Raw genomic sequence first — 13367 nt, 5'->3', positions numbered from 1 at the left:
AACTTATCGGATCATCTGGACAACGTGAGAAGCTTTCGATAATTGTAATTTTTCCATTTCACAATTGTTTGTCGTGAGAAAAGGTACGCGCCGCTGGATAGCTTATCATGGACAAGCCGACGCTTATCATGGACAAAGGTTAAAACATGCGAGATTGCACTTTTCTACGGTAGAGTGCGTTTTCTTACAAGATCCGTACCAACGAGCGTCCAATGCTCTTTTCTTTCAATTGTGTTGGGGAAATTTGTGTCGAAAAATGTAGACTCTATAGTGTCGTGTTGCTAACGAATCAAAGTATAAAACAACTGTTGATGCTCGATGCAACATAAATATGTTCATGTCTATAAAGTCTACGTTCGGTTACTGTCATTGACTCGTAACTATAACCTTACGATGTGGAGCATCGTCAATTTGGCGATACTTCTTTGTTACTTCGGTAGGAGTGTTGCAGCTTCGTATTGTTATCCAGACTACTGTCAGAACTCGGTAATTTTTATCGTTTTTGTATGCTACTATCTTCCGTTTCCACTTGTTCTAACTTTTTGCAACCGTATCGTATTCGTAAGGTGATATAAAAGATTATATGTTCTCATCTAGAATTCGACGATTTGTATAAATTTTGACTTTAATCGGGCTTGGTATTTTTCTTTAAGCACTTTGTTCATTTTTACAGACGAATTTAGCTCCTATATCCGGTTTCCAGTGTCTACTCACAAAAGTTCATAGGGGTAGAGGTACAGAATTATTATTAAATACGACTGAGCATCGACTATGTGGAATTCGTATAAAAAATCATTTATGCCTAAAGTATAAGGATCGTAGCAGGTAATAACTTCTTTATTTCGCTAGATTGCGCTAATCTTACCTTCGAAGGCTCGAGTCACAGAGCACCGGTAGACGACACAGCCAAATTTAATCTACGTGCTTACGTATTTGAGAAATCTCAAGTCAAAGTCACTGCGTTCAATTTAAGCATTACCAATGCAAATTTTCACAGTAAGAATTTAGAACAGAATAATTATCCTATATGGCTGCAACTCGATACTACATGTAATTTTCTACGACAAAATAGGATTAGCTATACAGTATCGAAATTTACTGAACGAAAGTCAGTTGACTTGTAGACACGTAGAACTTTCGGGGAACAAAACACATCCTGCCCCAAAGGAATTATACGTCTCCTGCCCGTTCTCCGACGATTCTTACGAATCTGTACCATATCGGTTGGATTATTTGGTTATAGGGAAAACATATAACTATAGCAAACAATATATTTTCAATGTACCTGTGCATAAATTTATCGGTGAGTGCTAAAGGCTGAGTTTGGAATAGAAGCTTTTTGCCAGAGGATTGGTATTGTTCGTTCGAATGAAATTTTTTGCTTTGCAGGAGAAAGTGTAAGCATAAAAGAATACACACCCTTTGTATATATAGATGTATCCCACGCGCCTCTTCAGTCGTTACACGTTCAATCACTGCCAGAAATATATAACGTAACAAAGTATAGAATTTGGTTGATAAACAACAACACTGATACAAATGTTTTCTCAACAACGTGCGAACAAAATGTTTCGTACGACTTCACAGGGCATACGGGTGTGTTTTACTTCAAAGTCTCCGCCATACATCCAGACTGTGGGGAAAATGGATGCGCGAATAGTACCACACCTTTTATCATTATACGTAAGTGAAATAAAATTAACTATATAGGCGTACATTAAGTTTTTTCGTTTAAATGTCATAAATTCGTTGAACGTTGCATTACTCGTCAAGCTTTTTATTTTATAGAAGAACCATCCCATCGTCTCCTCATTATGATTATCAGCACTGTATGGATACCACCAGCGATACTGTGCGTGCTTTATCTTCTTTACAAGTGGTACAGAAAGGGTAATGTTGTAATATAGGTTTCTAGAAGACGTTTTTTTTTCTATTATATTTATATTCTTGCATCGCATGCACGTATCATTTTAGGAGGATTAAAGGGGAGAAGAAAAACTAACTGTTTGTTAGTTTATTCACCTACGCGTTTGACACATATCAACGCGATGCTAGAACTAGCCAAATATTTGAGAAATTCTAACATTTCCGTGATGGTCAATGTCACGGATACCACAACGAAAGTTAGTAAGAGAAGCAACAACTATTTATATCTACCGGCAGCTGCCTTCGCGAAGATTTTAATATCACAACTTTGCATTGACGCAGGATACCGAAGATTGGTGCAACGGTGCTTTTCGAAGCGCAGACGTCGTTCTTGTTGCAACTTCTCCACCGCCTAAAAAGCATGCCGTGTCGTTCATTTATCAAAATAACAATGATCATTTTTTACGATTAGTCAAAGAAAATCAATTTCATAAAGGAAAGAAGTATTACGTTGTGCAATTGCCATACTGCACACTGAACGATGTACCCAAGGAAACGAGACACTTGAAGAAATTTTGTTTGCCGAAAGAGCTGCCTAAACTCGTAAAAGTCATTCATAAAATGCAAAACGCGAGAAGGATTTTCGTGTCCGACAAGGAGTTTTTAGATAGCGTGAAGTTAGCGAAATTGGAGATACTCGGGGAAGATACGAATATGACGAAAGAAACACGAGAAACCGGTTAGTTTCTTGTAGATAGGATTAATGTTCGTTCTTTTCTCGCAGCATTGGATTTTAACGTCTTTGCGTGCTACTGTTCCAGAAAATCTTTTAACATCCGAAAGTGGAAAAGTACCAGACACGGGTAATTCCATGGCGACGATGTCGGAAGGTAATTTAATACTTCGGTCTTATGCTACGGATATCAATAACTTGAATTTGTTAGGAGAAAGCGGAGAGGGCGAAGAAATCTTCGCTCGTAAATCCTCGCCGAGCAACACTGGCGCGTTTTGCGTCGACGAATTAAACTTGTGATTTTATATTTTACAGTACCTTCTTTTTTTTAACGCCCGAGAACAAATTTATCTTACGTAAGAGAGATTTTTAAGAAGTAGGATATCTTATACCTGTACCAATTTAATAAACGAGGTAACTTCTCGTCACTATACAGTTCCTTGTGTCCAATTTGTGCAATTACCAAATAACTGTTCTTTTGATGGATTTATTGTGTGTGTGTATATATATTAGGTACAAGAAAATAACGATGGCACGATAACAGTTACGTTCACGGTATGCGTCTTCGCTAAAACTAGTCAACTCTTGAAAAATAATAAGAAGTATAGAACGCGATACAAACTGAACTTGTACGCGTACATTTGCGCGATAAACGATAACTAACTAATGTAATGGAATGCTCTGCTTTATACATAAATACAAAAGGGACGTATTTATTCGACGAGGTATGGAAATGCAGTCTTCTTTGGATATGATTATATCGACCAGCAGTCGTATTTCAATTCGCGCTTCGACAGTTATCGAATCTCTGTCGTTAAATCGTGTTGTTCAACGCCGCGAACACCGTTCTAGCGTGTACGCGAAAGCAGGAAGCACGTGCGTTAAGAAGTGCATTTTATTCAATTGGAAGCTTAAACATTTAATAATTTAAGACGAAACCCTTTGGTTCCTACGAACCCGTTTCTCGATTAAATTTCGTTTGCTTAACGTTCGCTTCTAACGGATCGTTGTACAGCTGTCGAGAATATTGGAAGATGAAGTAACTAACAGAGATGCGTGCAATTCGAAAAAACAATCGTCCGGTGGAACGTTTGACAAGTTCCGATCGCTCGTATAAATTAAACTAGTCGTAAACGACGAAGCGCGGGGAAGATCATCGACGTGGAGTTCGCAAACGATTCGAACATTTCGGACAATTTATCTGCCCAAGTTTAGGTACTTATGCGTTGTTCTACCGTTGCGTGTTTTCGACAGTAAGAGTATCAGAGTACAAAGGCGTGCTGTTTGCATCGAAATGAATCAGATACATCTAAGTAGACGAGATAAGTACTTTTTCCGATATAGTACGATATAGGACCCGATACACTTTATACATAAAAATAGGCTTTTTCGTCGTCGGCTGTTATTCGTATTTAATTATAACGGATCCGTTCGCATGCAACGCGACATCACGATTATTATCCTGCCACTGGTGTACCGTGCTGTTCAGTTCCTTCGAATCGTAAAGTCTGTTCGATGGGAGCACAACGCGGGTTGAAGTAGCTTGACCCGAAAGTAGCTCGGAAGTAACTCGAAGTGGTTTCGTTGCTCGTGGCACGAATACAAGTTTCCTTCGCGAATTCGTCGGTTTTCATCCGTCGAATTTCCTCGCCGATTCTTCAGTTACCTTCGCTTCTCTCGTTGCCGTTTACGTTGGCGAACACGAGAAGATCTTCGGTCTCCGCGGATTTTTTGCCCTCCATGTCGATGTAGGATTGCGGTCGTTCGTTGGTAGGCGTCACCAGATCGTTTTCGCTGTCGCTGGTGACGCTCGCGTTTCGAAATTTGATCGGGCTTTCGTAGTGATTCGCGTGCAAGCTCGGGGGTCGGTCGTTCACGTACGACAACTTGACGGACTCCTCGGGGAAGGAAGCGACCGGTTCTTGCCAGAGGGTGTGAAGCTTGTCGATTTTATCGCACTTGGTGACCGTCTCGGAAGACGGTTTCTCGAGGTAGTTGACAACGTCGGTCCTCAGAGCGGTGATCTCGCAGCCGTCGGTGTCGTCGTTGCCGGAACCTGTGCCAACGAAACATTTGGGAACTATTAAGAGCCTTCTCGGTGCTCGTTAACGGTCAGCGATTTTGGTACGGAAACGACGAGAGAAAGGAGGATACGCACTGCTCGGACTATCCAAGGCATGAAGGGAGGCGAAGTAGGCCTGATTGTGGACGGTTCTCGGATTCAGATCCAAGTATTCTACGCTATCCTCTAACATTCTTTCCCAGTGACTGGTGAGCTCTTTGAAAGACGGCCTCATTCCAGGTTCTTGATGCCAGCAGGAGACCATCAACTTGTACCTACGGTTATCAAAGTTGGATCAAGCTGTCGAAGATTGCACTCGGTTCGCTCGCAAACGATTGTTAAACGGTAACGTCCAAGCATTTGATTATCGAACATTGAAATTTATTTCGATCCATAGGTTTACTTTACGATACCGGAGCAACGTTATCTGTAATTGCCGAGGAGGATCGATAATAAACGATCGTTCAAATCCTTGGAAGGACATTAACCGTTTTCACAATTATTTTCCACCGAGTAATCCACTTACAACTGTTGCGAGCAATTCGCTGGCCTCTCCATACGGTATCCGGCTTTGAGTAGGTTGTAGAGATTGTGTACATCGACGCCGGGGTAAGGAGAGGCGCCTAAAGTGACCAACTCCCAGAGGAGGACACCGAAGCTCCAAACGTCCGACTTGCTGGTGTATACGTGATCGGCCAGGGATTCCGGGGCCATCCATTTCACCGGCACTACGAGCCAACCGTAAAATCTTGGATTAAACGAGGATTCGAGAAAACGAAGATTTAGGCTCGCCGCTCTCGTTAAAACTCTCTTATGGCAAATCCTTGGAGAGTTACGAGCCGGAGCATCTGGACGATACGTTTTCGCCAGCGGGGTCGCGCGGTTACCGATCGATTTCAAATTCTCGTACGAGTTTTTATTCCGTTTGACCTGCAACTGAAATCAAAGGAAAGATTCACGTACCTCGTCCTTTGCTACGTTTCAGGTACGCGTCGTCCTCGTACACGTCGCGGGTCAACCCGAAGTCCGAGATCTTGCAAACTTTTCCTGTAGCGAGTAGCACGTTCCTGGCAGCGAGATCCCTGTGAACCAGCTGAACCGAAAGGAGAGTTTCGTTAGTCTCGTTAGACTTTGTTAAACGTGTACACCTCAAGAACGCGTTAATAGGTAAGCGTCGATGGTAAACCGACATTGCAATCCGCGATAAAACCAACCGATCATCGGTTGGGTTCACGCGCACTGCATTTTTTCGAAAACGTAGACTCCGATGTAACTTGGTCGTTACTCAAGCCTCGTTTGCAACGTGAATTTTCAGCCCGATAGCGATCCAAGTGAAAGAACCGGTAAACGGTAGTACGACGTTGTTACCTTAATGTCGGCGAGATAGGCCATTCCTTTGCTGATCTGCCATGCGAACGAGAGTATATCGCGAGGCGTGACGGTGTGCGTCAACGTTGCGTTCGCGTCCCGCGATTCCACACCAAGGTTGGACAACGAGGAGCAACCGCCGCCGGATCTCACCTCGGATTCCAAGTGTCGGCTGCGTCTCAAATAATTTCTGGAAATTGCGCGCAACGTTTAATATCGAACGGGTCGAGCGTGCAGCGACGCGGCCATTTTTCATTCCCGCGTCTCGGTTTTGGTATTTCGTCGGGAGTTTCTTTCGCGCGAAACCCACGAAGAATTTAATTACCGCGATGTTACGAGAACCATCCCTCGCCGGACCGGTTATTGTCCCGACGCCCGACGGAATTCCGCAATGCGAAATACCACGGTTCGTTGACGCTCCCGCAACGATAACGACGCGCGGCCGACGATACTCGTCGTTGTTGCCCGCGATACGCGAGTATACGAATTTTCACGCTCACCGCAACGATCCGAACTCGGCGAACTCGATGATGAGATAGACCGGTGCACCCGGTGTGGTGCAAGCGCCCAGTAGTCGGATCACGTTCGGATGTTGGGCCTCCTTCAACAGTTGATACTCCGAGAGCAGATCCGCCAACTCGGTGGCACAGGCGTTCTCCTTTAGGGTTTTCACGGCCACTGTCGTAGGACCGGACGTTCCACCGATGTCGATCGCTTTGGCACGCAGAACACGACCGAATTCACCTTCGCCCAGCACTTGCTCGATGGTCAATCGCGATCGCGGGAACTCCCATTTCGGATCGGGCTGTCGAGAATATCGAGCAATCTTCGCTAGCAAATATTATGGTACCCGTAGCACGAGGAAACGTAATTCGTTCGCGATGTAGACGTTTCGACCCTTAATTCGGATCTCGGTCGTGGTAGGTGTGTACAAAGGGTGTCCCGGAAAGTTGGAGCCCTACTTCGCGTAGGATTCATTGGAACGAGCGGGAAAGGTTACGAGACGTTTTTACAGGCGAAGTACGAACCATCGTTTGAACCTTCGACGACCGAAGTTCTGGAACGAGTACCGTACAGCGCGTATCTCGTACATGCCCTACGTTTCCAGCATCTCGCCTACGTCCGTTAAATAATGTAAAAATGAAGCTAGGAACGAGTACGCGCGGCTCGTTGTAACGCCAAACGAACAAAGTAGTTCTTTCCTTACTGTTGGCCGAGTGACATCGTTCATCCGTAATATCGTAGCACCGGTGTGCATTATGTTTACTTTCCTCGACCTAACGAAGCACTCGATAAATCGTGGCTGGACACGGAAGTCTATTTTAGCCCGTTCGAGGCTCGTGGTTGAAAACCTCTTGCAACTTGGAGAGTAAAGATGTAAGCGTTCGTGAAATTTCACCTCGCGTTTCCTGGAACACCCGATGCGACTGAACAAATCGCGCAAGAACATCGTCGTGCGAACGGCGTTTATCGAGTATCGTGCACGTTCGAGAATCGTGGACAAGCGCAATCATCGATAAGAAACGGTCGTAACGTCGGTACTCGGTCAACGAAATGGACGAGCTCGCAAAAACCGCGTGTCCACGGGAAATTGGGAAACTTGGTGAACGCCTCGCGAGTTAATTCCACCGCGAGCAAGTTTCACCGAAATTCGAGATTATCGTATGCATTCCCCGTTCGACGCCGGAAGCACTGAATTACCTGCACGGTTTCACGCGCCGATGGTTTCGCGGTCGTACGCCGAGCAACGACGATGCTGTGCAGCTCGTAGAAAGAACAAAGTGGCTACAACTCTCGCAAGTTGTCCGCGCGAAACGGTCAGCTTCGAAATTAGACAGAAACGGAGGGAATAAATTGCGCACCGTTGCCGAGGCCTCGTTCGATTCAACGCGCTCGACATTCGAGGAAAACTGAACTTCTCGTTGCAACGTTTCGCAACACCGAACGCGGTAACAATGAACCTGTAGCTAGAATATGCAATAGTGTTAACGACCTCCGTGCAGCGTTAACGTCTACACCGCTCAGTGGGTCGTAAATAAATTAATCGGCGACCAATTTCATCGTAACCGTGCCGTACTCTTGTGTATTCTCTGCGTCCACGGTTTGCTTTTTCTTTCAATTTCGTTCGTTCGTGCTATTTTTCTCGCCGCGATGGAAGCTCTGAAACGTTTCAAAGAAACAGAGAGAGAGAGAGAGATCGCTTACCGGGCAGGTCTTGGGGATGAGTAGGTGACGATTTGCCGCGGTAAAGGTGTCCAATCCGATCAGCAGTCCGTCGCCACGGTCGATGTAATCGGAGGGAAGTATAGCAACGCCGTTCGAGTCCCCGTTAGCTGCTCTTCGTTTGCTCTCTCGACGCGCGCCCTTCGTAGCCATTCTGAAACGCAGTGTTTCCAGCTCGCGTTAATCCCTCGCGTACGGGCTTCGTATCTCGTACGGATCGCATTAGCGACCCGTAAAGCCCAAACTTTGAAATTCGACGAAAAAAAGAAATATTAACGACAATCCTACCGGCTAGTTCGGAAAGTCATTTTCCAAAATGGAAAATATGTAATTCGATGAAACGTTTATACGCCCTAAAAAAATCGTGTTTCATTTTCACCAAAAAAAAAAGAAACAAAATGGCTTTTCGTACAATCCGATATAATAAGCGTCGATTATAGCCACGAAGCACACGAGAGCTCTGATCGTTGAACGGCTCGGTCCGTTCCCTTTTTCTTCGTAATTGTTAGCTTTTGAATTGTTCGTCCGGTACACTCGCGATCGTTACTGATAAAATAGGAGTCGTATGCGTGTCGAACTCGGACCATTCGAACGGACGCAACGATCTAGACGGTGCAACTTTCTCTTCTTTTTACCGAGCGCGTAACGAACAAAAACGTACCAGTTTGCCTACCGATACGGTGATCCTATTTTTCTCGGTTTCGACACGGATGCGCAACGACCAGACGAAAAAAGAATCGTACACCGCCAGGTTGCACCGTCTCGCGTACACGAACGATAACGCGACCGCGATAGGAGGATCCGCAACAAACGGATACCCACCTTTGCATCTCGCGATGGTTTTACGCGTCGAGCGGGATAAAACTCGAGCTGCGGCGGCGGATACCGTGGAAGAGGAGTTTAAGCGCATTTCGTGCAAACGACGGGGAAACTTTTTTAATTTCGCGCGGCCGGCTCGAACGTTTCTCGCCCGTTTACGTTTCGCGACAAGAGTTCGAGGGATTGGAATCCACCGTTGCGCCGGTGGATCGTTTCGCAACTTTCATCGCCACGGTCTCGCTGCTCGCTTACGCTTTCACGGCGTTGAACGAAGGCGCGGGCGCGTGTCCAAAGGAGACCACCGGTTGCTCGACCAGTCGCGGCCCGTTGACAAAAGGAAGGTCTGGTTCGAGAGAAATCGATAGTGCAGCACCGATAACCGTATCTGTCGCGGCGCGTCACCGAAATATTCGAGAATCGCGTATAGCCCCCACGTTCGCGCGGTCTCCCCCGTCGTCGTCGTCGTCGTGGTCGTTTGTCGTCGATAGCTCGTTCGTCGAACGAAACGATCAACGACTGTTCGTACGTACAAGGGGCTCGTTCGAGAATTATCTCTAATTCGGCCAGCTGGGATTCCCCCCAGCTGTCGGGCGTACGCCGTGTATTTTCCTCTCGCAAACATCGCCGATACGATCGTTTCGACTTCGATCACGTTTCGCTCTCTAAACCCCGGCACGAGAATTTTCAACGCCGCGAGCGAAAAATCGAATCGCTTACCTGCATCTAGAAGCGACGAAGAAGCCCACGATCGAGATCAGTACGAAGAAACTACCGCCGATCACGCTTATCATGCAGAAGGGGCCGCAAGGTCCGATGGATGCTGAGGGGGGAGATTTTTGTTCTTTTTAGTAACTCGGCCTGTGGAAAATCAGAGTAATCGCGATAACGATCGTCGAACCTTTTCTCGCGTCCGGCACGAGGATCTCGTTCAAAGGGTCCTGCGATTTAACGTCCACCGTGTCTTTGTTGCCCTTCTCGTGGTTGTTGTTCCGTCGTGGGAGACGCTCGATGTTGCAGGTGCACTGCAGCACATCGTTGCACGCGCAGGTTCCCACACCGCTCTTGATTCCGCGGCCATTCTCGTGCGTGTGGGCGAGTAGCACGTCCGCTGGAAAGTCAAATTTTGTTCCTGTTACATTTAACGGGGCACGGAAAATATATTTTTTTCTCTCGTTCGGAGACAGGAACGAGAAACTGGCGCGAATCTTTGTCCTCCAATCGTCGAAGGGATAAAAATTCGACGAGTCGACGCGCTATCGCAGAACTTTGATATTCGCTGTACGATTCTGTGCTATGCAGAAACTTTCGTATCTTGTTATCCGCGATACCATCGAACGGAATCGTTTCGATACAGCTTCGCGACGAATCGGTCTTTAACCCCGTGGAACGATAAAGAAGATACCGTACAAGGAAAAATTAATCCACGTAAATGCCGGGAGAACTACTCCTGTGACTCCTGGCGACAAAAGTTTCTCGTTCTCGTTCCAGAGAAAATCGAGAGAAGAGAATTTCGTTGTCGAGTCGCTTACACTCGATGGTACAATCCTGGGGGCAAATGCGCGGGTCCAGTTGCTCGAGCTCGTCGCACTGGTTGTCCGGGCAGTGGCCCAAGTCAGGGGAACAGGTCGGGTAATGTTCCGACATGAACACCTCCTCCTTCGAACGGTTGTTGTGTCTCCACACGCACTGACCGTTGTAGGTGCCCTTGCTGCAACGTTACCAAAAGTTTCCATTTCGCGTCGCGTTAGTGGACCGGGGATAAACGAGACTCCCGAGGCATTAATGGACCCTTTCGTACGTAGCTCGAGAAATACGGGGCGGAGGTGAGAGGATGGGACAAGATCGAGGAGGCACTTAACATCGATGGAAGAAATACGAGCGCCGCTGGAATTTCGAATTTTCGCTCGCTCGGTGAAAAAGTAATCTCGCGGGAACGGAGAGAAACACTTTTCGCGCAGACGTTTCGTATAGGGGAGGATATCCCGGGAAACGAGGAGGGGATGTGATCGTACCTGAAAAGTCCGCTGGCGACACCGCAGCTGGATTCGCAGTCCTCCGGCGTTTCCGCGTTGGCGCACGAATGCAATCGCCCGAACTCGGTGCGATTGCACGCGTCGACCTTCGCGGCTGACACGATCGTCAAGTTGATCCTTATGGTCTTCGGAGCCAGGCCCGCTCGATCCCTACCGCTCCACTTGATCTTCAGCCTGTAACATCGCTGGTTAAACACGGTCAATCGTCGATCGAGTCGCGTAGACTTACGTCGTGTTCGTCGGTTCGGTCTTCAGCAGATTCTCGTCGGCCACGTAGACGATACCACCTTTCTGGGTGACACCGAACGCGTTGGATCCGTGGACGCTGAAGTTCACCGAAGACGGCAACTCGGTGATCGGTCTCGCGACTCGCGAGTAACGAGAAGCCTGTCGAGCGATTTTCACGCTCGAGGGATACGACAATTGTTGTCTGCTCGGCACCGACGACACCGTAGTAGTCGTTGTGGACGTTCGGTGCTCGGGCCCGTAGAAGGTCAAGGTGATGTTCAGCTAAACGGGACGAATCGTTTCTCTGGTCACTTTTGGGAGGAGATAGCCTCCAGGAGTTCTTTTTTTATCGATTTTCACGGTTTATTCACCGGTGCGAATCCTCGGTATTCGATGCAACGTGTACAGAAAGGACGAGCGCGATTCAGGTTCCGCGCGAAACGAATCTTCCGCTAAGCTCTTTCGAGAGCTTTCTGTACGTCTTGGTCGACTCCAGATGGTTCCAATATTCCTGCTTATACCATAACCGGATTTCCAACTTGGAACGACGCGTTGAACGTCCGAGATCACCGGGATCGAACCGATTCGAGGAAAGTTCCGAACTTGTTCTTTTTCGTTCGAACGAGTCGTCCACGTTGGTGGAGAAAAATATTCGAACAGGAAGTTCGGCGCGAAGATAATAAGGAGGTTCCGCCCACGGTACGACCGGTCGCGCAATTTTCACCCGAAACGATCCCATTAATTCCCGCTTAACCCCGCTCCGTGGAATCCGGGGTTAAAACCGCGCCTCGCCCACCCGACACGCTCCCGGAGCTTTCGCTGTCTAATTGTTTAACGAGCCGCGATTATACCGGCGGATACGAACGAACAAACGGTACAAGGTGCGTTTAATTGCCTCCTCTCGGTTGTTGGGATAATTTCGTCGAGTTCCGAACGGACGACTGGCCGACTGGCTTGACGCCGAGCCACTCGAACGATATTTCCATCGAGAGGGAACGTTTGTCGGATGTTCGGAAAGGAAACCGACCAAGGGTAGAACAAGGGGGACGGCTGGAGGGGAAGTTTTCGAGGAGGGTTACAGCGAAACGGGACGCATCGCTTCGAGAGATTTTCTTTGAAAGCAACAGTGGCCAAGGGGGGGAAAAAGAGACGAGAGAGACTCGTAATTGATTCGTCGAGGCTTCCAAGTTCGTCGATGACTCTCATCTCCCGAGTTGCTTTTGGCAATGGTCGATCGGTCGAAACCACCTGACGTCCTTTTGCGCGTTATCTACCCCTCGCGTGCACTTTCCGTCGTTGTTACGCAGGTAGAGACCGGTCGGTCCTTCGGTATCGAATCCTCGTGAACTTTCTTTTGCACCCGTTCCGGCTCGATCGCGAACGCTGGACTTTTCGAACCGCGGGTATTGTCTCGTCGTTCGTTCGATCGGGGTATTTTCACGGGAACGACGGTTTGTAAAGTGAAAAGAGCACGGTACACAAGGGACCGGATTTACCAAGGATTCGCAAAGATACGTCGGTGGATCCTTACTCACCGTGTTCTCGCCGTATCCCGGTAGAAGAGACACGTCCTTCACTTGCAGCGTCACGCGATAAGGAGACTTTGGTAGGAGGGTGGTTTTCGCGGAAATCCCTGCAACAGACGAGGACGAATTGCTCGAGCGGCGGGTTGGATTAGATAGAGATTCGCGCGGCGGCGAATGCTTCACCCGTTTCCCGTCGCGTATACGTGACTTGGACGGTCAACGATTATCGGTAGCTCGTCGCGTGGGACGTCGCGATGCACGTTTTTTTTTTTTTTTTTTTTTTTCTTTACATCGTCTCTACCGTGTTTCGAGTCGTTGCGATCGCGTGCATAATCCTCTCGACCCGTTTCCTGCGATTATTAAATACTCGCGAAGGTAGAGTCGAAAACTTCGCGTACTCGAAAAGTTAATTAGGACACCTGTTCGTCTCGTGCGAAACGTAATTGTCCGGTTTAATTAGTTTCCAGCTGGTTCTATGGCCTCGTATTGGCAAAAGTGTATCTCGGTAT

General features: G+C 47.5%; 2 protein-coding genes across 4 annotated transcripts in view; one reads left to right on the top strand and one right to left on the bottom strand.

Annotated features, from left to right (window-relative positions):
- The first annotated feature begins 49 nt into the window (after nucleotides 1-49).
- LOC143155222 (uncharacterized) lies at nucleotides 50-3184 on the top strand. Its single transcript, XM_076327685.1, has 9 exons — nucleotides 50-486; nucleotides 674-734; nucleotides 850-996; nucleotides 1073-1303; nucleotides 1390-1683; nucleotides 1789-1890; nucleotides 1975-2123; nucleotides 2209-2605; nucleotides 2688-3184. Exons 1-9 carry the CDS (start codon nucleotides 319-321, stop codon nucleotides 2897-2899), a joined length of 1761 nt encoding a protein of 586 aa, XP_076183800.1. The 5' UTR covers nucleotides 50-318; the 3' UTR covers nucleotides 2900-3184.
- Nucleotides 2532-13367, bottom strand: part of Ret (protein kinase receptor Ret oncogene) — a 25967-nt gene continuing 15131 nt past the window's right edge. For 2 of the 3 annotated variants that reach the window (XM_076327683.1, XM_076327682.1), the window contains exons 7-19: nucleotides 12868-12965; nucleotides 11334-11614; nucleotides 11084-11278; nucleotides 10601-10779; nucleotides 9970-10179; nucleotides 9789-9891; nucleotides 8235-8406; nucleotides 6530-6834; nucleotides 6030-6219; nucleotides 5625-5754; nucleotides 5188-5389; nucleotides 4758-4936; nucleotides 2532-4679 (exon numbers count right to left, since the gene is read on the bottom strand). In XM_076327683.1, the coding sequence (XP_076183798.1) occupies nucleotides 4258-4679; nucleotides 4758-4936; nucleotides 5188-5389; nucleotides 5625-5754; nucleotides 6030-6219; nucleotides 6530-6834; nucleotides 8235-8406; nucleotides 9789-9891; nucleotides 9970-10179; nucleotides 10601-10779; nucleotides 11084-11278; nucleotides 11334-11614; nucleotides 12868-12965 (2666 nt within the window). In that variant the 3' untranslated portion in view covers nucleotides 2532-4257. The remainder of the gene's footprint in view (nucleotides 4680-4757; nucleotides 4937-5187; nucleotides 5390-5624; nucleotides 5755-6029; nucleotides 6220-6529; nucleotides 6835-8234; nucleotides 8407-9788; nucleotides 9892-9969; nucleotides 10180-10600; nucleotides 10780-11083; nucleotides 11279-11333; nucleotides 11615-12867; nucleotides 12966-13367) is intronic. The other variant, XM_076327684.1, reaches the window with a different exon arrangement.

This window comes from Ptiloglossa arizonensis, chromosome 2, assembly GCF_051014685.1.
Source record: "Ptiloglossa arizonensis isolate GNS036 chromosome 2, iyPtiAriz1_principal, whole genome shotgun sequence".
NCBI classification, from domain to species: Eukaryota; Metazoa; Arthropoda; class Insecta; order Hymenoptera; family Colletidae; genus Ptiloglossa; species Ptiloglossa arizonensis.
This window is presented reverse-complemented; position numbering and strand designations above follow the sequence as displayed.